Below are 24,250 nucleotides of genomic sequence, written 5' to 3'. Positions count from 1 at the left end.
CAGATAGACCTGAAAATGTATTTTCTGTTTAGCCTACTAAAGAGTTGGAGAGACAGGGAGACTCCTACAGAAGTTAGAACAAACACTATCGCCAAAATAATAACGCCAACATATATTTTTTACTTTTCATAGATAACATGAAATTAAAATGAACAAGAACTCTTTATTTCAGTATTTTGTCCACTCCACCCAAATAATATTTTGTATTAAATCAGAAATCCTGTTCAAATAGACAATCTGTATAGCACTATAACTGTCACTATCTTCACTTCACCTTGATTTTGTTCTATAGTTGTGGACACTTTTTTTATAACGTCTTCTTTAGTCATAGGCTATAGTGCTTGTGAAGTGAATTAACAACTATACTATAACTTATATCAGACAGCATACTATATAAGCTGGACTTTTTAAAGGTTTCGAATATATTTTTCATGTTGAAATTATATTGTATTGCCTTAAAGTGGCAATGAATAGCCACAAGAACATAATTATGTACATAGCCTACTGAAGTCCTATTAAAACAATATAACTTTCTAATCAATCAATAATAATTATCCCTCAGATAAATGATGGCTGGCATAGCGGTCTGGGCAGGCACCTATAGGTTGCTAAATGTGTCGGGGGTTTGAATCCTGATCCCATTTCCTGTCAGTCTACTGCAGGGGTGGGCAACTTTGACGATGGAGAGGGCCACTATATTTCCACACTCACTCTAGAGGGCCACATTGCATATTACTGTTGTAGCAAAAATCTACAAGCTCAAAACGCATCAGTGCGACTCGTTTTGAGCTTGTAGATCAGCTATTTTTGCTATATTTGAGTTGAAATCAGATTTTGGGGGATTTTCAATTGAAATCCTAAAAAGGAACCTTTTTATTTAATTTCAAATGCATTTAGTTATAGTTATGTTAACTTTATAAACTAAATACAAATACATTGGACATAAAAAATAAAATAAAAATGTCATACTAGTAATTAGCTGAAATCAATAATACAGATCAGTATTCTGATATTAACCTGCGGAGGCTGCGGGCCGCATTAAGTGAGGGGCCGCCATTAAGTGGGGGCCGCCAGTTACCCATCCACTGTAGGCTATCTATCAAAGGCAGAAAAAGCACAAAAAAGGGATCACTTTGTGATGGATGCATATGGTTTTCTGAGCTCCGCTGGTGGCAACTCCATGGTCAACCTCTCCCTGTAAAATGTTCCCACCATCTCCAGATGTCCACCAGTCGTCTAGTCAAGGACTTTGGTGACGAATGTCTGGTACGTCTCTGCATTCATAAAAACAGGCCCTCCTCGGTCCCGTTGCCTTTGTAGTCGGCAATGGGAACCTCATTTTTCCTTTGTAGTCTACAAGCGGAACCTTATTTCTGCAGTGGCCGTGTTAGTGGGGACAGGTGATTTACGACCTAGGGGTGAGCGGGTCGATTCCACCCATCCACCATTCTCGGGTGCGGACTGGTCTGGATGTTGTTATGGCATCGATACACACAGTCTGTTAGAGTTGTGGTACTGGGAGAGAGTGTCTGGGAGGCCAGGATTAGCCATCAAACGGGTGTGGGGCGATGTTTGAAGACATTGAAGGAAATACAAGCCAACCCTGTCCGCAGGTGCTGTGCTAAAGAGGGTACTGGTGGAGAGTGGAGACCCCAACTGTGAGCTGGATGGGTCGAGTGTGTGTGTGTGTGTGTGTGTGTGTGTGTGTGTGTGTGTGTGTGCGCACACAGTGGTGGAAAAACTCAAATATTGTAATACTGCGATGTAGAAACACTCTTTTACAAGTAAAAGTCTGGAATTGAAAATGTACTGTACAATCATTATGCAGAAGGTCTCATTTCACAAGTTTTCAAATGTATAAATTGCTAAAAAAGTGTTTTTCAATGCGTCGCATCGCGACACATTGAGTTGAGTTTATGTTATGCTTGCTTATGTTATGCTTATGTTGGTTCTTGAAGTGGTGTGCATGCATGCGTGCGTGTATGACTTTTATGAGCTGCTACGCTTTGTGGTGAACCCCGTCTAGTTGGATATGAACCGTAACCGATTGGATTTCAGGGTAGGCAGGGTGACCCCTGACCTTTTCTTTTTTTTCCCCTTTTACAACATCTGTGGCCTCGACAGGTTCAACCCCACACTGCCCTCTGTAGCTCCAAGTCCAAGTTACAATTTACAATTTACAATTTAGGCATTTAGCAGACGCTCTTAATCCAGAGCGACTTACATTTAGGCAAGAACAAAAGCATGGGAATACATCACATAAAAGCATTTATCATGAAACATGCGTAAGCTAAGAAGGTAACAGTGGAATATCTATATGATGAAACTATACATACACTATACATAATAAACTATACATATTCACTACTATGGCGTGCTATGACTATATACAATACAATTATAGTGCTGTCTACATAACATGCTATAAGTCTAAGTCAAATGCTATCTAAGCCAACAGAAATTCTATCTAAGGGGTTAGGGTAAGTGCTATGGGCCATGATGGAGTCTGAAAAGGTGGGTTTTCAGGCTACGGCGGAAGATTGGGAGTGATGCTGCAGTTCTGACTGCAATGGGAAGTGCATTCCACAGTTTTGGAGCCAGAAGGGAGAAGAGTTTGGGACGTGTGGAGCGTTGTCCCGGCGTTTTTAGTGAGGGTACTTCCAGTTTCCCTGCGTTGGCTGATCTGAGTGCGCGGGAGGGTTTGTAGGGTTCAATCATACTTGTAAGATATGGGGGAGCCATACCTTTGGTTGCTTTGAATGCCAGCATCAGAGTTTTGTATTCTGTGCGGGCAGCGACCGGGAGCCAGTGGAGGGAGCGGAGCAGGGGGGAGACATGTGAGAATTTTGGCTGGTTGAAGACCAAGCGAGCTGCTCCATTTTGGATCAGCTGGAGAGGCTTAAGTGCACATGCTGGTAGGCCAGTAAGGAGGGAGTTACAATAGTCGAGTTTTGACAAGACTGTTGTCTGGATTAGGAGCTGGGCTGATTCCTGGGTGAGGAACGGTCTAATTCGTCGTATGTTATAGAGTGTGAACCTACATGATCGAGTGACAGCTGTGATGTGAGCTTTGAACGAGAGCTGACTGTCCAGGACAACACCAAGATTCCTGGCTGTTGGGACAGACGTTACCAGGGCGTTGTCTACGGAAATAGTTAGCTCCTGCATAGGGCAGGACTTAGCTGGGAAGAAGAGAAGCTCAGTCTTGTCTGGGTTCAGCTTGAGGTGGTTGGAGGACATCCACTGTGATATGTCAGCCAGGCATGCAGTGATGCGCTCTTCCACCTGAGTGGCAGAGGGGGGGAAGGATAGGAACAGTTGTGTGTCATCGGCGTAGCAGTGATAGGATATATTGTGAGCAGAGATGATAGTGCCAAGGGATTTAGTGTACAGTGAGAAAAGTTCATCAACAAATCTGCGCACGCGCACACACACACACACACACACACACACACACACACACAAACAAACACACACACACACACTTGCAAGATATAATAAGCAAAAGTATTTTACGTGTCATGCTTGTTCAAATATTTTATTTTTCAACGTCAACAAAGGCTCCAGCAGCAAGTTAATTAAAGTAAAAAGTTGATTAGGCCTTTTGACTCAAAGGCTTTCACCTTTCATTCTAACCACACCTGGGGGTCTATTAGAGTAATGTTAACTCCATAGACACATACAAATCAGAAAAGGTACAAAACTCACAGCAATGCATCTTTAAACCTAGCAGCACGCCAAACATGTTTTTGTTACACCATCACTAAACACGGGTATATTTTACCCAATGTAAAATATTCCAGAAAAAGTACAGCAATACATGGCAACTTGAGGTACTTTTCTTTAATATATCATTGTGACTCTTCAAACAAAAAATAGATATCATGGGGGGGGCCTATCATAGGGGGGCAAAATCGGTGAAAAATGTGCATATTATTTTAAAAAGATATATTAAAAAAAGTAAATGGAGCTGGGAACTTCTCTTTTGGTTGTGAGAATGGTCCAGTGAAGGAAAACAACAAAAAAAGTCCATTGTGGGTGTATGGGATTTTTTTCTCTATCACACTCACTAAACATGGGTGAAATTCACCGAACACCTGCCTGTAGAAAATAACAGGAATGTGGGCAGGGAAACAAACCATGAAGGTATTGAAAGACCCACCCACCTGAGGTGGGTGCTGGGTGGGTCTTTCAGTACCTTCATGATGGGCTGAAAGACCCATCATGACCCATCACTCAGACATGAGCAACATTATGAAAATTACAAAGATATAATTATCTATTTGAGAGTTTGTATGCCGAGTCAGAGAAATTAATGTGTGTACTGTGTGAAAGATATAGGCTTCTGAACGGGTAGAGTTTCCATGTTCCTCTTCTCACTTCCCTGTGGTAATCCCCATGTCACATTCAGCCTATATTAAATAGTATGACTTTGAACAAACTAGGCAGGAGCTGATAACTCTTGTTTTAGAGAAGTGAAATCTGATTTGAAACTTTACTTTGTAGTGAATTAAACTAACCCGTTCTATTTTTCTAACCCTTCATAAGTAGTTATGGTATGCACAGAATAAATAATAACAAGTGATGCACAGGTTGATAAAAAATAAAATAAAAATAAAAATATCCTTAATAAATATCTCTATTGGGGCTCAGCCAGTCAGAGCACAGATACACCTATAGGTTGAGTCTTTATTGTCTAAATATATATATTCACAGTGAATGACATGTTTTACATGCTCTTTACATGCAGCGGCTTTTATGACCAACCCTAACTTACTTCCAGGAGTTGCGTGGTGGTCTCACAAGTGGGTGGTCTCATCCTCATCCTCTGAGTCTGTGTTGTGTAGGAGTGACGACTGCGCTGCCGGTAGGCAGTTACATTGCAAGAAGAATTGAACCACTTGGACCTATAAAAAGAAAGAGAAAGATATATTGAGAGAGGCAGCAGCACGTGGAACGAATACAACGCTCTCTCCGGGTCAAATCCGGCGACCTTGGAACGGTCGCCACCGCGGCCACCAGATATTCCAAAACGTAACCTCAGTAAAACGAAACCTTAGTTATTCCCAAACATAACCTCGTTAAAACTATGCCTAAACCTAACCTTAGTTATTCCCAAACATAACCTCATTAAAACTATGTGTAAACCTAACCTATGCCTAACTATTATCTTAAACTAAGTAAAACGAATACAAGAACTAGGCTGGCCCCATCACTCCTACCTGCACCACCACCTCCTGGGAAATAATATCCACAACAGGGCCGCAGTAACCAAGGCTGACCACAGGAGGGCGGACAAGGCTGGGACCAAACACAGTACCCAGGTTCATCAGAGACATCTTATTCACCTCCGCTTTCGTTGAGATCCTGGAGAATGTTGAATAAACGATACACAAGGTCACAAACTGCAGTGGTACTGTACATCCAAAACTGTGTACATAATGTTTGGTTGTGAAAGAAAATGGTGAATACACTAATACAGCAGCTCTCTGTGGTTTGATTTATGCTTTACTTGTTTTTTCTCTTGGTGTACACTGTACAGCACTTTGGTCAGCCTTGGCTGTTTTTTAATGTGCTCTATAAATAAAATTTACTTGACTTGACTTATGTTATATAGCACATGGAGATGGGCTATACTTTTCAGTAAAACCTATGGCAGTTAGAATGTCACATTAGCATAAAGTAAGATGAGTCAGAATCTCACAAATGTGAAAATGGCCGATCTACATGCATGGTGACACATTGTGAGCTAGTATGCTACAGTAGATCTGATATTTTAACTATATATATGAATGATACATTTAAATGCCCAAAAGGTCCTTGGGATGGAAAAATGGGATGGACCCATGCAGGTAAATGACCATAGAAACATGAGTTTTTCTGAAAACTGTATAGGATTTAGAAGACATTTTGTACAATGGGTCTCAGGTCTTATAATGGGTCAAAGGGATTTAAAGTAGTAATAATCAATATTAATGAACAGTGATATAGTAGTTTGACTGTGTGATGCATGCTGCTCAGACCGTTGCAGGTGGTGCAGGAGGTAGAGGAAGGTGTGTTGGTTTACGTGAGGACAGGACTGAAGCAGAGACAGCATGGAGACCAGCCTGGAGTCAACGTCCTGGATGTCTGAGGGAATACACATGTTTATAGGATATAATAGCACAATATAAGAAAGAGGCAAGGCGTTGTGAGCTTGTGGATCTGCTATTTTCCCAATCTTTATCTATTTAGTTAGGCTTTAGTTCGACACACCAAAGGTCCGACAGTCATTAGATCGACAACCTACTCCAAATCCTAACCTAACTAACCCCGACAAGCACGACGCAACGCATGTCGGACCAACGCATGTCGGGAGCGACGGGTGATTTCCGCATGTCGGACCTTTGGTGTGTCGGATAAGCGTGCGCACCCCCCAATGCACTCTGGGAACTCATCGTCAAAAAAGATGAACGAACGGCGCCCTTTTTTCCTTTGAATTTCTGGAGAGATTAAAGGTTTAATGACATTCATTTTCATTTATTTTTCTTTTTTCTTTTAGGTTTTATGACCTCAATTACACCCAAAAAACCTGAACAAAAAACCTGAAGCCTTTTGTCTTGAGCTACAATGAAAACAGGCAAAACAGTGAAAACAGTGACATCTGCTGGCAAATCCCATTGACATAGGGATTTGCAGGATCTTACATCACAATCTGCTGGCAAATCAGAGCACCTGTTTGAGCCAGAAAACCCCAGATCACAGAAAATCTACTGAATGTTAGTGAAAGTTCATGTTTTTTGTCACAATCCCTTTAAACAAAATGGAATGCTTCAACTCCTTAAATTAAGTGCTTGTCAGGGTTGGGGGAGTGGGTCCCCAGCTGAAATCGTATTTCCGGAGGTCGCAGCCTGAAAAGTTTGGGAACCCTTGGTTTCTAGTATGTTTGCGTGCGTGCGTGCGTGTGTGCGTGCGTGCGTGTTACCCAGTGCTGTGGCCAGGCTCTGGAACAGGCAGGTAGGTACGACAGGTTCAGGCAGCTCTCTGAAGTACAGCTTGAGAACACCTGAGACCGCATTGATGTCTGCACTTCTCAGCCTGGACACTGCGTCACGCAAGTCTGTATATGATGGACAATTAATTTAGTCTCCATGAAAGCACATCACCATAGGGGTGCGACAGCTAATCAAACTAATTGATTTAATCTGTTATGAAAACATTATCGATAATGTATCAAAGTCAAAGTCGTACTATGTGTCACACACACAGTGACATTTTTTCTCTGCATTTGACCCATCTCTTGGAGTGGTGAGCCATAACCTCTTTTAATAACACACAGTAACAGTAGGCATACTTGGAACAATGTAAGTTGGAAATGAATGCCCGACAGAGATATTATGTCTGTGTCCTTTTTATGCCCATACTGTATATGGAGTTCATGCCCAGATATGAAGTCTATGCAGACGTCAGAATGATGTCAGAACAGGCCAGCTCCATATATGGACACTGGGAAGGGGCCCTGTTCAGAGCCCGGGCAGAGGCCTTTTTGGGGCAGTTCTGGACAACCGTGGGTCCGACCGACTCGACACCGGGCACTGCACCCCCTGTGGTGGGTGGAACGCGTGTGTCGAATTTGCGTTACGTGGATTACAGATGTATAGACGTAGCCTACGTACAGAGACTTGGTGCATAAAAAGATATCACTGTAGGATATGATCCGTCTCACAAACACAACACTGTTACCTGTGTATTTTGCAGATTATAGGATTTAGATGTGTCTCACAGAAAAGGTTCAAATTTCTACCAATCTGCAAATGTCGACAGGGCCTTACTAGTGTTGAAGGCAGCCTTGAGGCTGTTGATGTCACTGGCTGCTCCTGAGACCCTGTAGATGCCCACCTCGTCCATGCCTCTCCTCTCCACCTCCTCTGCACAGCATCGCACCACATGGGGGACCAGCACACCCTCCTGTCTGGAGGAGGACCATGCACAGTTAATCAAACTAATCCATTTACTAATCTACAAGCTCACAACAATATTTTACATTGATTTCTAAGCCAGCACCATTCAGAATACCTACAGATAATATACTATGCGAAAATAATCACACCTAACCACATGGACTTTATGTGCTGGGCTATTTCTGCACATTCTCATCACACTTCTGCTATAGCTTCCTATTTTCACACAGCACTTGCTATACAAATCACATCCTCAAACGTAAGCTCTCGGACCAACAACGGAAGGAAATCAAGCAATTCCACTTGTGAAATATCATTTTTAACCAGTTAAACCCTATACACTTCATTGACTGCCGTCCAATATCTATGTTTGAGACATCTAATTGAGGCAGAGCTGGGAGACTACATGGGAGAGCAAACAAACAGTACAGAGAGAGATCAGGACTGAGCTGGATCCAAGGATGGAAAGAGCCGAGTTGGCTTTGTCCGAGGCTTTAAAGGTCTTTAAATAAATGCTTTTTGAAACGTCTATGGAAAAACGAATGGTAAATTCTCTTCTTGTGACCTCGTCGTTCTGAAAGGGTGCGGGACTGCGACAATCTATACCTCTCATGACATTACAGTGTTGTGAGCTTGTAGATCTACTATTTTCACTGAATGTTCACCTAATATGATATATGGGTTCATGTGGTTTGATATATTGGCCTCTCAGAAAGGGAACTTACTGTGCCACAACTTCAATCGGGACACAAAAGACAGGCAGCTGCTGTGTGGGTGTGGAACTGGGTGATTCTAATGGGTGGGGGAGGAACTTCAGGGACACCATCATCTCCACCAGGCCCAGGGATAGCGTCTGTTTCCTCCATCTCTTGTTGAGGGCTGTGGCTTCCAGCTGATGGAGATTATGTGCATACTTAGACATGAGGTACAGTACATTTGGACAAATATACAGGACAGGTACAGTACATTCATACTGGGTCTTGTGAGGTATTTTACGGACAGCAACGATATTAATGTTAGAATAAGAGTTTTATTACATTTTACCGTAATCACTCTGTTGATCCCGTGACAACCAAACATCAAATGACAAAATTACTAAATACTATTAGATGTTTAAGATTCAATTCACAGTACAGTTCAAACAATACTTGCGCATGCACACGCACACACACACACACACACACACACACACACACACACACACACACACACACACACACACACACACACACACACACACACACACACACACACACACACACACACACGTCAATAACTCTCAGTAACCAGTCTCTGCTACTGCTAGAGTTCCTAAATATACTGTACCTTTACAGAAGCTTTACCAAGGATCATGTCGTCTCCACTGTCCACCTGCCTCACACACACCAGCCTCAGGTTCTGTGCCCCATCTACCTGGAAGGAGAACTCCTGCATGGACAAAAGAAAAGAAGAAAAGAAGAAAACTGTATTGATGGAACAATTAATGCAATAATATCATGGAACATGCTTTAACTTTACATACAACTAAATTAATTGGCCATAGTGGGATTATTAAAGTTGTTTTTCACTTATATAAGAATAAACTAGCATAAACTCAAACACTTTTTTGCACAGAATTTAGTGTGCAGCTCATCAAATCTAAGGTGGATTTTTATTAAACAAAAACCTTGACATAACCCAAGCCGTACAGCTGCGATATTGATGAGTTTAACATTGTTTAATATAATTGGTTTCAATGACTGGGTTTTCAAGGGTTGGTATTGCAATTTAGAAGCCAGATTGGATTATATTATCCAATTTGCTTCCGGCTAGGTTAGCTAAATAGAATCCTGTAGCCAGTTATTGGTGGGAGCCTTAAGGTTAAGTTATTTTTTTGACTTTAACTTTCCCACATATACCGGTATATATATTAGAGACTGTTGCATTTTAATCTGACTAACATCTTAAACTGCTTTTGTGGGAAATTGTTGAATAAACTTGACCCTCTTGATGCGTCGGCCTCCGATTCTGGTCATTCTGAGTCCGTACCTATTTGAGGACCCTATAATTCCCTTGTTCAGTTACATTGTCTGGTATAAATCTACAGTGTTTGTAGGATCCCTCACTCCTGCATGTAAGGGTGGCGAAGTCACTTCTTTATACAACAAAACAAACCTCTATGGAGATAGAATACATTACAAAAAGCCTGGACATCACGAAGTGAAGATGTTACACCTGACACCTCACCAGCCGATTGTGTCCACATCATGTACTGTATCTGTACTTTCTCCAGCGTTACATACATACATACAGTACATGGTCCAGGCTTATACAAAGTTTGACCCGATTGTTTCATTGTCTGACCTGATCCCAGCAGGGTCTTAGGCTCTGGACTGAAGAATGGGTCTGCGCCTCTCTCTCATAGAAGTCATAGCCATCCACCTCCACACATACATACACACCTGAGAGAGAGAGAGAGAGAGAGAGAGAGAGAGAGAGAGAGAGAGAGAGAGAGAGAGAGAGAGAGAGAGAGGAGGAGGAGGGGGGTGAGGCAGGGGGCAAAGCCAAGGTTGTGATTCAAGTAGTAAACAGAAGTAGTGATTCATGTTTGCTGACAGGATAGAAACTTAAACTTACAGGCTGGTTGTTGCAGCCCACAGGCAGAATGGATGGCTACAGTCAGAGTCCCACACAACATCTCCATGCCAGAACCTGTGTGTGTGTGTGTGACAGATAAGAGAGGTGTTGAAGATGCCCTGATGTGACAGGTTGAAATCAGCACATTGTGTCCCAGACAGGATGTGAATGTGCAGAGAGAGAGAGGCTGTCACCAGTGTTTGAGCTGTTCAGCGGTGGCTGCTGCGTCATCCTCAGTTTCACACAGGAGTTGGTGAGGGTGAGCAGATCAGGAGGGACCATTTCTACGTCTGACAAGCGGCACATGGCAAAAACGTGTTGCAGCATTGGTACACATTTATTTTTGATAGATAGTTTACAATTGCATATGTTGATTACTTATTCACATAATGCTTTATTTAGATCCAATATGCAGGTGCCTTATACCGCCGGCATCCAAACAACATTCAGTTGATCTTTATCACCGTTTCGTGGATTTGCAGGCAATAAAATGCATTCCCGCGGCGCTGCAGACATCACTCATTGATCGTGGCAGGCATTCATAGTTACGTGCTTACTGTTTTATGGCTAACATCTGTAGGTTCTCCCTCGTGTTTTCTAACAAAGATGGTTTTACTGTGACAAGATCGTGAACACAGCAAGATCCGGAGTATTATATCAATATCACCGTCCATTTTTACCGTGTATGTGCTTATCAGAGGGTTAAAACAGTCCTCACTGAATCCAATTTGCTCAACTTTTATGCACTGTAAAAAGTGTTTATTTAAATCATTCTGTCCATCTAAATCGGTCCATTTGTATACAGTTGTGTACAGTTGTCAGTTGTATAGCATAAATTAAACTTGAGTTCCTTTCTCATGATTGCTCCTGCAGACAAAGACCACACCGGCATGATTATTATTATTTTAGTAATAGTAGTTATTGTCAGCAAGGTCCTTTTTAGCTTGACACAAAAAAGAATTACTCCGTTTTAACCTTTTATGTTTGATTTTATGTTTTTAACTAGGTAGCACTCTGATATTCTTTGTGAATGGAAAGTGCAATGCGAATAAAATGCATTGGGATTCCTAAAGCTGACACTTACTGTCTCTGGTGAGCTTGTGGATTGTTCCTCTCCACTCTTCCAGCTCATAGAGGGAGGAGAGTAGGAAAGAGTGACTCTGGAGTGAGACAGGGGGGGAAACTAATTTGACTTTGTCTTTTACCTGTTAGGTCTATTTACTGTATGTCCATCAACAAAAAGGAGAGTAATGCAGTGAAATGGTATGATACGTTTTATATAATTATTATAGTATATGTGTGTGTGTGTGTGTGTGTGTGTGTGTGTGTGTGTGTGTGTGTGTGTGTGTGTGTGTGTGTGTGACTGTGTGTGTGTGTGTGTGTGTGTGTGTGTGTGTACTTTGCCACTGGGACTGTGCAGCTCCAGACGGTGGACAGGGGCGTGAGTGAGAAGTATCAATTCCATCTGCTCCAGTTTCTTCCTGCTGCGATCCAGCTGACGAACTATTCGCTTGCTGTCTCCCTACACACACACACACACACACCACTCAAGTGGTTAATATTTGACTCCATAATATAAATAATTTGACTCCTTCTTAACCTCTGTCTCTTCAAATTCAGTCAAACACACACACACACACACACACACACACACACACACACACACACACACACACACACACACACACACACACACACACACACACACACACACACACACACACACACACACACACACACACACACACACACACACACACACCATATGCGGTCGTAGCTGTTGTCGGAGCAGGTACATCTTGGCCCTGATGCCGAGCAGACGGAGCTGGGTGTGAGGGGGTCGCTGAGGCTCTGTTCTCCAGTTCACTCGCAGGTTGGCCAGTGGCATGTACCAGCAGAACCTGTACTGGCTGTGCTTACTGTGTGAAAAAACATACTCAGTATCAGCACATCAAGCTCCCTTTAATCCCATTAAGACCTGCATGAGGCCGATTCTACAAATGACTTCTAATTCTCACACACATTTCCGAGATCTTTTTTAAATATTCAAAAATAGCAGATACAATGTACGAGTTTGTTGATCTGCTGTTTTTGAGTAGCCAACGCTAAAATCTAAAATGACACAGATGCTTTCCCAGTTTTAGTGGGTTTTAATAATAATATATATTTAGAGTTCAACACAAAACTGACCATCAAATTGTAGTGAATCCAGCATTGAGATGCTCTATATAAATATATATATATATAAGAAAATATATGAACATACTGTATATATATATATATATATATATATACATACAGTATGTTCATATATTTTCTTTTATATATTTTTATTGGGGACAGGTAAACGTCACATAGTATATGGTAAGAAAATCTTTGCAGATCGTGTCACCCATTTTTTCTTTTGTAAAACATCACAAAGCATCACAGACAAACAAACGTAAAAGCAGCAACGTACACCCCCCCCCCCCCCCCCCCCCCCAAAGAAACAAGCACATCAGGACAAAGGATAAAATGATATTTTATGAGCGGGTGTTGGAGGTGGTTTGCTTATTCTCTCCCACTGAGAGATTTAGGTTGAAGCTATACCTACAGTAAAAGTGCAATATCTCTCCCCTTACACTTCTCATTCGTCTACTACTATTAGTATTAGGTCATCTGACATAGTATGATGTCCACAGTAAAATGTTCATTATGGCTCCACGTTGTGGCCTCCCATGCACTCACCATTTGGCCGCAGCCTTCAGCTTGGCACACAGCAGCAGGTCTGTGTAGAGGAAGAGGTGACGCAAGTTCCTCACTCCCTCACACTCGTCCACCACAAAGCTGTCACGCATCAACTGCCGTCTCTGGGTCGCACACACACACACACACACACACACACACACACACACACACACACACACACACACACACACACACACACACAACAAAACACATTGTACTACTAAAATACAGAGTTAATCGTTAGGATATTATGGCATGGCCATCACCTCACACTTTTGTTGTTTGTGCATGGCTGTTAGTGAGCAGGAAACCAAACATCCTGATGTCTCTCTCATTGGACGACATAGTGTAGCATACCAGTTTTTTTAGCTGTGCCAAACCGCTCCAATGACTGGCCACGTGTGTATGTCTGCCTGAGTCTGTCTGTCTGTCTAAGTAAGAGGCCTCAACAGCTGCAATACCGCTGGCTTAGTTCACACGGGTCTGATTTTGGAACGGTGCTAGCCGCTCCCAACAGTGACAGAGTAAAGTATGTCTGTATGTCTGTCTGAGCATGAGCTATTGACCCCTAGTGACTAGTGAGTATAGTAAGGGGGGGGGGGGGGGGGGGTCTTTAAAACCCTCCTGCTTAAGTCAACAACTGTGCTGGACTCCTGATTGGGACAAACACACACACACACACACACACACACACACACACACACACACACAGAGAGAGGGCTTTCACAATCTTGAGTCGGGGTGTCTCTCACCCGTACAGTACAGTAGTACAGTACAGTACATATAGTTGCACCGCTCACTTCACACAGGTGTGATTTTAATCTAGACTAGATGTGGATATATGTCCCTATATGGGTGTATCGAGTTTGTTTATGCTTCTGCCGAGTCAGAGTTTCTCTTTCCACCTTTCTTGAAACTGCAATGATGCAGCTTGTACGACAAAGACGTTCATCCACTTTCTTACACCTGTCAAGGTCAACCTGTGATGTGACAGTATAGTTCAGTAGAGCAGTCATTTCTGCTCATGTCTGTGCGTATGTGATGTGCACTCTCACTCTCACCATGCCGTGACTGAGCGTGACCTCTCGTTTGCATTGTGAGCCTTCGTTGACCCCAGACAGGAAGCCGTGAGACAGCCTCAGAACTTCCTGTAACAGAGGGTGATCACTGTGTTCCTCAGGTGTTGTCTTCAAAAGCTCCTGGAGAGAGAAGGAAGTGATTAGATCAGTCTCGGAGTACGTGACTTTGGCGACACACAAGTAAGTTGCAACGCAGTGGTTCAGTGGTGCAGTGGTTCTCAACTAGTGGTCCGGGGACCACCAGTGGTCCTTGAAGCGGTTCCAGGTGGTCCCCAACTAAATGATGGAGAGTTGGTCACCAAATGGACCCTTATAGATCTTCAACTCTTGAGAGCGTAAAGTCTACACAATTAGAGAATGTAGAAGAATTGTTATTTTGATCAACGGCAACAAAATATTCTTTCGTTTTGGGTCTGAGAGGCTAAATCTCATCAAATGGTGGTCCTGTGGCTCAAATGCAGAATAAATAATGGGCCTTGAAATGAAAAGGGTTTAAAACCACTGCCCTAATGCAGCATTCACTGTCTGCAAAGAGTGTTGAGATGGAGAGGAAGGAAACGGAGCAAGGAAAACCAAGAGGAGATAAAGGAAACAAGCTATAGGATTAGGGGGGAGAAGCTGTGTTGAAATTGGAAGAGGCAAAAGAGAGGGGAGTTTAGGCTGATGCTTAATTTTTACATAGTTTATGCACCTTGTTAGTTGTTGCGCACCGAAAATAACCGATCTACAATGTGAGCTTGTGGATCGCTATGTAAGGGGCCGCAACACCACTGTGCCAGTAAGTAGTGCTTAACTCATACTCGGTCATAATATGAATGCAATAACAAAATTACTGTTTCTTTTCACTGTAAATTTGGTATTGAGTATTGCTGTCCTACGTCCTACTATGGAGCATAAATCAAGCTATAGGCAGAGGCAAGAGTGTATTCATTGGAGACTTTGAGGTAAATGCACAGATTATACAGACATCAATTCTAGTTGGAATCATTGAGACAGTTCTCACATGCAGCACCAGTGTAGTCTTGGTGATTTTCTCCAAAGGCTTATACAGGAGAGCTGGAGAAACACAGAACACCACATTTTAATACAAATGCATTCTTTCACCTTCCCAATATCCATTTATTTTAAGTAATATTTGTAATGATTTATATTATTATTTTCGTATTACTATCGCTTTTCTACTGTGGATAGTTTTGTTTTGCAATTGTGTTTGCATTTGAAGGCTATAAGCCAGGTCTCCTTACTACCGTAAACCTCTTTGTGACTGTAAATCCTATACTACACAAACTTGATTTAACAATGTTCCGTTTAACTAAAAACAAACATGTTACCAGTAGGCTACATACCTTCAAATGTGTATTTCAACCTAACCTTGTCTGGGCCATGTTTAGACATCATGCTCTGAAAATGAACATGCAAACATGAGACGTGTGTCATCATAATGGTGTGTGTAATAATTAAACAATGAGTGAGAAGAACACATACAGTAAAGGCGTATACAATTATGAGCGTTCATTCTTCTACGTTTCATGTTACCTGGGCTAGTGTTCTGAAACGATGATCGCACTGCGTGCATTTACGAACAATTTCCACAGCCTTCTCATAGTTATCGATGAAGCCACGATACACACCTATCTGGCTGACCTGGGAAACATCATATGAGAGTAGGTGAAGTTCGCAAACAACATGAAAGCATCATCCCTTTCAAGTACAGAATAGTTGAGTGAACATCATATGTAGGGGGGCTGGGGGGTGGGGGGTGGGGGGGTATAGGCGGAGACTAGTGGGGTGAGGCTCAAATGTCTAATAAACCTCTCCCTACCTGTATACACAAATATCTGTTTATACTGTCAGTGGTTTGTCCAGGCCAAACCAATGACTGATTCTGGAACGTCCATGTCTGTGACAGTGGATTTGTACATTTACAGTTACACACAGTAATGTTTCCAGTTCCTTTTTATTTGATTGAACTGTGATTCTCTAAAAGGAAATGCAGATGCTTTTGTTCATCTTGAAACCAGATTTATTTTTTGTTCTTCCAGCAACGGTTTGATACCATTACTATAAACGAATACCACAGTATATATATCTTACCATTTTCAAATACAGGTCTCCCACCCTAAGCTCAAAACCTCCATGCCCCACTCGGAGTTGGTAACCATTTCCGGAAGCACTCTCTCTCTCTGGGCATGAGTTCTCGTGAGGCGCCATCATGTCTGAGTGTGTCTCACTCCCAGGGCCAGGACCAGGCTCTGTGTGCGGGTGGGCCTCCAGGCGGGCTCTTAGGCCTTGGTAGAAGCACTGGTGCAGGTCCCTGAGCTCTGGTACCTGGTAGAACACTGTCTGAACCTCTTGGCTGGACAGAACCGGCTGGGAGGTTCCTGCTGAGGCTCGCAGGGCTTTCAGAGGCTGGAGAGGGAAACAGGGAATCAGAAACTTGTAAACATTTATTTTTTATTTTTTACAATAACGATGGATGATGATGGGAGGGGAAGAGTGTTTACGGTCTACCGCCAGTTAGAGAAATGGAGAACATAAATAAGAAATGAGCCCTGGTGAATAATTTTGTGAGGGTAGTGAGTTGAGTGGTGAGTGTTGCAGAGAGGAATCAAGAGTTCTCATTTCCCACCAACATTGACACTTGCCTTGCAGACTTTACCCATACATGGCTTATGTAAAGATCATTGAAAGTTGGAGATCCATGAGTCCAGTTCCATCCTGAAAAAATGTTCTTCCCTCTACGTATTGACTTAACTTGAATTGATTTAAAGTAATTTCACTCTATTCAATAACTTCATGAGAAGCAAACATGAAGGGGAACTAGCATGCTTCTAGTATAATCACATTTAAAATGGTATAAGTAGCGAGTTTATAGCTATTTTGGAACAGGATCTTGTTTTGTATTTTTACAGATGAGGAACTAAACCCAATAGAGAACTAGAGATTTACCAGATGGGGTCATTGAACACAGACAGCCCTGTGCTCAAATTACGTGACACAATGCTGACCACATGCACACTTGTGCATGTACAAGGTGTAGACCAATAATAAAAATAAAATATGATTTTCCGGTGCATTTTTCTATCTACAGTATTATACCAATTGCAGTCAACATGTTTTAAAACTGTTTTTGTAGCACATTAGCCGGGGACACCTCTGTGTGTAGTTGTTTCTATAGCCTGTATAGTAGCAAGCAACATATATATTTTAATAAAGATTAATTAATTAAATTTTCAGGATTTAAGGTGTTTGAAAGTCTTTTGCACAGAGGTAAAAAATTTTGCTCACAAAAGGATTGTTAGACAGGACTGCAGGCTGCAGGCATGTCTTCTTTTTACTTTCCACTTTGTGTCTGCCTGACACAACTGAACCCAGACAGCAACACAAATTATACAAATTATATAAACTAAACTAAACCTTTATGTTTTTGAGAGTGTGTGAATGTGTAGGAAAAACATAACCAAAATGATAACAATATGTGTGTGCATACGCAATTACGCATGTTATGTTACCATCAACAATATATCCAGTTCATTCAGGTACAGCTCCTCGCTCCATAGGATTCTGTTGAGAACCACCAGCCTCTTCTCCAGCAGTTCCTCTGGGCTACGCAAGGTCTGCATCAGACTCAACACACCAAAAACTCAATACACCTCCACACAAAATATAATATGTTGACATGCTGTATATAAATAGCCATCGGCATTGTGAAAGCCAGGACTGGGTGAATTTCAACATGCAAGATGCAAACCGACAAAGACTGATGGGCGATTTGGGTGCAATAAAACAAAACATACACTAGAACAAAACCAGAAACTTTAACAGTGAAGGTGCAAACACTTGTTGAAATTGTGTTTTATCTTAAGGTAGATAATTATAAGCAAGTGACTGGGTTTCTAAACAACTGTGACAGCGGTAGGGGTATAGGGAAGACGCGCCATAGTGTGGTGACTCACAGGGCTGTCAGGGAAGTCCATGCTCTCTGTTTGGAGAGGGGACAGGAGACACGCCACTGAATCCTCATGAAACACATCCTCCTCCAAGATATCAGACCCTGTATGAACTTCAACTGACACAAACACACGCACACACGCACGCACACACACACACACACACACACACACACACACACACACACACACACACACACACACACACACACACACAAACACACACACACACGCGCGCACACACACACCCACACACACACACACACACAGTAAAATCCTCAGTTTCATGTAACTGTAAGTGTGTAAAATTGCATCCTTTTGGGTCAATTTTGACACCCAGTTAGTCTGTTAGTAGAGAGCATGCATATTTACATAGACACAGAGTAAGGATGAATTTGCTGAAGGTAATGACACTCTTATATGTGCCATTAAACTGTCAACACAGAATATCAATATCAGGTAAATGTCGGAAGTTATATACACACTTAACACAATGAGTTAATTTGTAAAATAGGATGTGTGTAGCATTTTGGAAGTAAGCTTTTCAAATATACACACACACACAGTAAAATCTCTCTCTCTCTCTCTCTCTCTCTCTCTCTCTCTCTCTCTCTCTCTCTCTCTCTCTCTCTCTCTCTCTCTCTCTCTCCGGGGAGTGTAAAAATGCCCCCACCTTACTGTACGATCTTCTCTCTTTCTCTCTTGTATGCCTCTTTGTCTTTCTCTAACACAAACGTACACACACTCACCTGGTATCTGTTGTGACAGCAGATAATCCACAGCCTCCTGATACACATCCATTGTTAGTTTAGGTGCGCTCTCTCCAATGTAGTGTGTAAGGAGGACTGGAGGCAAACAAGTTAACATACATACACACACACACACACACACACACACACACACACACAAACATCACACACGACTGCATGTGTTAGCCAAAACTTCCTGTTTTTGTAATGACACAAAAAGGGAAAATATGACATCCTGTCTGTGTGAAACGCTGAGCAACTGCCGAGACATGGACCCTCTCAGTACAACGTATGAATACGAGTCATGAACCATGGCTACAGGTTACCCTACTTATTAGTCGGCACGTACCATACAGCAGTACTGACTCTACAGTAGCTATGAACAGCTGCCTTGAAATTAACTAGGTTGAGAATCACTGCTAGAGCCGTAAAAATCTTCTCTTATGGGGGTCCCTGGCATATCTCTTCACATGGGGGTCCGCAGGCTAATTAGTGTCAATTTGGGGGTCCTTGACATGAAAAAGTTTGGGAACCACTGATGTAGGAAATTGAAGATTTGTTTTTATCGGCCACTATATTGGTGCACTACTAAATTACCATGGTGATGTATGATGACAAATCAATGTTGTGCAGTTACTGGGAAGTCGGATATCAATAACTTGGCAGCGTCTAGTGAGCAGATCTAATGAACAGATTTAAGGCTTCCGGTGGCCGATCTCTTCAAAATAAGAGTACCCTCTAGAGTATTGAAAAAAAGTTTAATTTGAACATTAAAACTACAAATTAAGCATTTAAATTATGCTATATGATGCTATAAGACACACATTATGTTTCTGTGTATACAGAAAAGGGAATTTTAATTTCAAGGGAAAGTGCAGGCCTACCGGGGATTGACTGCATATGGTTGATAGCCTGGTTAATAAACCAGACCGAAGTCTGGTTTATTAACCAGGCTATATGGTTGAGGCAGCATTCTTAGCAAACGTGCCCATATAATCAATGAATCATGCAATCGCACATGTGTCTGCTGTTAGCCCCATATGAGATCTACAGAATGAGCGTAGGGAGAGGGCACATATGGGGCTAGTCTGCTGTATGTTTATGGAAGGTTAAGAGAACAGAATAAGGGCAACCATGGCAAAGGAATAGATCAGTGGTTCTCAATCTTTTTTGAGCTCCGGACCACTAGCATATATATGTCAGTTAAATAATGACTGCATATATTAAGGGCTTGATTTAATTCACCTCAAATTAACATAGATAGAGATAGATCGATTTTATTAAAGTGTTCTACATCATAAGATGCCCAGCCCGCACGGGCTTACAAGACACTCACAAAATTGTACACTATACATAATGATACAGCATACACAATATACATAGACAGTTACTTATGGATACATCGTTCTCCAACGTAATTGCCATTCCTTCTCTATGAATTTTCCTAAAACAAAAACTTCATAGCTGAACAACCAATTTTTAACATAAAACATTCAGACATCCAAAACAAATCTGGGTTCTTATCCTGAATTTTTTCAAATAAAGAGTTTCTTAAATCATGGTATAGTGGACAGTAGAAAACAAAATGAAACTCATCCTCTACAACTCCCAGGTCACAGAGAACACACAGTCGCTGCTCCTCAGGAATGCCAGTATATCTGCCCACCTCAACTGCCAGAGGTAAAGCACCAGATCATAACTGGGCACAGAGGGACCTCTGTCCTCTTTTTAAATAAAATGCAACATAATGTTCAGTCATGTAGTCCTCTTTGAATTGAATATAATTTCTTAATTTAGCTTTTTTCACAATGTCCACCCTCCTCTATTTGAGCGACCACATCAAACACGAGGTGGACGCTGGAAAATACTGCGGCATGGTCATGCTGGACCTCCAAAAGGCTTTTGACACCGTGAACCACTCCATACTGGTTAACAAGCTTAAAGCTATTGGTTTTGATAGCACATCAGTGAGCTGGATGCAATCCTACCTGGAGGGGAGAGAACAGATGGTGGAGGTGAACGGAACACTGTCCCCTCCCCTCCCAGTGAGCTGTGGCGTCCCACAAGGAAGCATACTGGGGCCTTTACTGTTCCTAATATATGTTAACGACATGACTTCAGCTTGTGACTGCAACTTGTTCCTGTTCGCAGATGACTCAGCACTGCTGGTCTCGGACAGGAACAAACTGCAGGTTGAAAAGACCCTCAGCTCTGAACTCAGTAGAATCTGCACCTGGCTCGCTGATAACAAACTATCCTTACACCTGGGAAAAACTGAATCCATCCTCTTCGGATCAAATAGTAATCTCAGCAAGGCAGATGGCTTCTTGATTAGAGTGGGTGACAATATTATCACACGAAAAGATCAAATTACCTACCTAGGTTCCATCCTGGAGGCCAATCTTTCCGGTGATAAGATGGCCACCAACGTAATCAAAAAAGTCAATCAAAGAACAAGATTCCTTTACAGGATCTCCTCACTGGTCAGCAAAAACACCTTGAAGACCTTAACAGGAGCCCTCGTACAAGGTTTCTTTGACTATGCATCCACCTCTTGGTACCACAGCACCTCAAAGGCCCTTAAAACAAGGCTCCAGACCTCCCAAAACAAACTGGTCAGGCTCCTAATTGGCCTCACCCCCCGAACCCACCTCACCCCTGCCCACTTTGACAGGCTGGGATGGCTTAGGGTCGACGACAGAGTACAGCATCTTGCAATGGGTCTGGTCCACAAGATTCGATACACCACCAAGATACCCATGTACCTGTCTAAATACTTCCTTAATGTAAGCGAAGTCCACACCCACAACACCAGAGGGAGTGCAACAAACCATGTACAACCCAGATTCGGCACAAACAAGGGACTAAATTCTTTTCGCTCCTATGCCACCAAAATGTGGAACGCCCTACCAACAGTCATTAAGACATGTGAATCCCTTGACTCCTTCAAAACCGCTCTGAAAGGGCACCTACGGATGGCTGCAATTCGAAACTGGCCTCTGTAAAAACTGAATCCCCCCCCCCCCACCCCATTTCCCCTCACTGTATATGTATCTTTTCCCTTTTTGCTTCCTATATGATGAATTCCTGTTCTGTTCTTTAGCTACATAGAAGTGTCTATTTGTATGTCTCTAAATGTTTTGATGAATTGAACAATGTGGACCCTGTTGTAAACAAGTGTAATGCTTAATTGGGTCGTCCACTCACAGTTGACAGTCTTTTGTATTGAGTTTGTGCTTAAAATGTACTGTAAATTCTACAAACTGTTAATAAATATTTCAATCAATCAATCAATCATTGCTGCTGACAGTTTATATACATTGACAGTTTATATTTGACTGTATTAATGTTACAGTGAAGGTTATTTAAAGATATACGTTAAAATCTGAAAGTGACCTTGTCAGGCAGCTTTACCAACCTGTCACCTTCAATGGCCAACTTAGTGGTATACTGTACTTATGCACCCCAAGAAAACACCTCAAAGCTCTACTCTGAATGTTTTTACATTTGGTGGCCTCCTCAAAGCCCCACACAGTTGCTGCATAAAACAAAATGGAAGAAAATGTCATAAAGCTTGGTAAATGTAGCAAAACCTGAATCAACTTAATATGGCACCTAATGCTCTACCTGATGAGTCAGGCAAGTATCCTCCCCTCAGAGAAACTCATAAATTCATGAGAAACAAAACCTAAGTATTTGTATGAGGGGGCATAAGTCAAAGACATTGACCTGAACATAAAACTATGGTTACTTTGCTATACAGCTTTCATTCTGAAGTGTATAATCAGTTTTCTCTCTGTTAATCACAAGTCTCCATTTACTGCACCATAACAAATTAAATTAAGCCCTTAACAGTCAATATTTCATTTCAAGCTTTCCCCCACACCACACCCATATCCCCCCACCCAACACAACAGTGGTCCCGGTTTCATTCTTAGTCAGGGTGGTGGTCCCTGGTTTATAATCAGTTGAAAACCCCTGCTTTAGTAGACAATATAGGAGCAAGTTGCAACTCTCTCCCAGTAAGAAACTGTCTATAGTTGTTGTAAAGTGGATATTATTATTATTACTATTAGTTATGCCTAGATGGAACCGTTGAGCAAACATGCTACTTAACTTCCGGTAGCATCTTTTTCACAACTATAACCTGAGAGAGGCCCATGTTGCCACTGCAGCCAGCCAGCCTGTATGTCTGCGGAGTGTGACCACCAACTAATTGCAGACCATGCTAATTGCCTGACACAAAAATCACTCCTGGTTCTGGCATTTGAAGACTATAGGGTTATCCTTAAGGGCCAGGCAGAGTGGTCTAGTCCAGTGGTTCTCAAATGTTTTTTGACTCAGGGCACCGCTTTAAATAACATTCTACAGTACGTCATGTGAACTAGCCTATATGCAAATCTTTCTTCATAAGATATACAATATGTAAAGGATGCCACGGCACATTATAAGCCCTGGTCTAGTCTCATTCTATGCTGTTAAACTGAGTGACAGGCGTGAGTTCCGCAGACATGTGAGCTAGCAGCTAGGTTCAACAGTGACTAGGTCTACCTCATATACCAGCGAGTGAGTCGTTGTGTCTGTGGCCACTGAACAGGATAGACTCTTGAGCAGTTTCTGAGAAACTATAACCACAATGTCAGGGGTACAGAGAAAGGTGCTCAAAGCAGATTACTTCCGATAGGAAATGCCGGAAAGTGGAAAGTGTTGGACTGAATATCAACGAACTCACCCTTTTACTAACCTAAAAAGCAGATCCAATTCATCGCCAAACCATAATAAACATAGGCCTATTGCTCATTTTATATTCAATAAATATCTATTCCATCAATTCTTGAGTTGTCCTGACTGAATATATACTCTTGTGTACTTGTAAAATGACGTAACAATAACAAAACCTGGATTATAAAACCCCCCTCAAAAAATGAGGGGACCCGTATTAGGGGGATTATTAAAATGGGTAGGGTATAAATACCACTAGTACCAAAGTATTTTTACCACTCAAATGATTATCAAAGTATTTACATTATGTGTATGGAATAAACATGTAATCTTAAAAGGAATAAAACAGGTAATCATAAGGGGAAAAAGGATATGTAATCATATAATGTGCGACTAAATATTAACAGGCCTCACTAAAGCTAAAATCATGGAATTAGTAAATATTTATTAAAGTAGAGAGTATAAAG

At 41.9% G+C, this 24,250-nt stretch overlaps 1 protein-coding gene across 4 annotated transcripts; it reads right to left on the bottom strand.

Annotated features, from left to right (window-relative positions):
* Window positions 1-3,996: 3,996 nt before the first annotated feature.
* Window positions 3,997-19,186, bottom strand: LOC310875208 (active breakpoint cluster region-related protein). 4 transcript variants are annotated; one of them, XM_083788356.1, is made up of 23 exons: window positions 19,062-19,186; window positions 18,319-18,431; window positions 17,875-17,979; window positions 16,457-16,771; window positions 15,899-16,006; window positions 15,709-15,763; window positions 15,366-15,418; window positions 14,345-14,482; window positions 13,284-13,405; window positions 12,319-12,475; window positions 11,956-12,078; window positions 11,641-11,716; window positions 10,751-10,846; window positions 10,557-10,631; window positions 10,284-10,381; window positions 9,267-9,368; window positions 8,666-8,832; window positions 7,812-7,951; window positions 6,965-7,099; window positions 6,024-6,129; window positions 5,223-5,367; window positions 4,778-4,907; window positions 4,018-4,101 (listed from the first exon to the last, which is right to left on the bottom strand). In XM_083788356.1, the coding sequence occupies exons 1-22, from the start codon at window positions 19,177-19,179 to the stop codon at window positions 4,800-4,802; spliced, it is 2,655 nt and encodes an 884-aa protein (XP_083644482.1). In that variant the 5' UTR covers window positions 19,180-19,186; the 3' UTR covers window positions 4,018-4,101; window positions 4,778-4,799. The 4 variants fall into 4 exon arrangements, with proteins under 4 accessions (XP_083644481.1, XP_083644483.1, XP_083644482.1 ...); XM_083788355.1 differs by having other exon boundaries at window positions 3,997-4,907; XM_083788357.1 differs by lacking the exon at window positions 6,965-7,099 and having other exon boundaries at window positions 3,997-4,907.
* Window positions 19,187-24,250: the final 5,064 nt, after the last annotated feature.

The sequence above is a fragment of the Protomyctophum parallelum genome (assembly GCF_964188405.1).
Source record: "Protomyctophum parallelum genome assembly, chromosome: 18".
NCBI lineage: Eukaryota > Metazoa > Chordata > Actinopteri > Myctophiformes > Myctophidae > Protomyctophum > Protomyctophum parallelum.
Note: the sequence above shows the minus strand (reverse complement) of the source record. Positions and strands in the feature narration are given on the sequence as shown.

Excerpts from the sequence above, each read along its gene's own strand:
- LOC310875208 (XM_083788355.1), bottom strand. The coding sequence starts at position 19,179 with ATGTTAACTTGTTTGCCTCCAGTCCTCCTTACACACTACATTGGAGAG. Across the intron at positions 12,079-12,318 it reads AACAGCTACGACCGCATATG|GGAGACAGCAAGCGAATAGT; the intron begins GTGTGTGTGTGT and ends GTGTGTGTGTAG. Across the intron at positions 4,908-5,222 it reads CCCAGGAGGTGGTGGTGCAG|GTCCAAGTGGTTCAATTCTT; the intron begins GTAGGAGTGATG and ends TTCTTTTTATAG.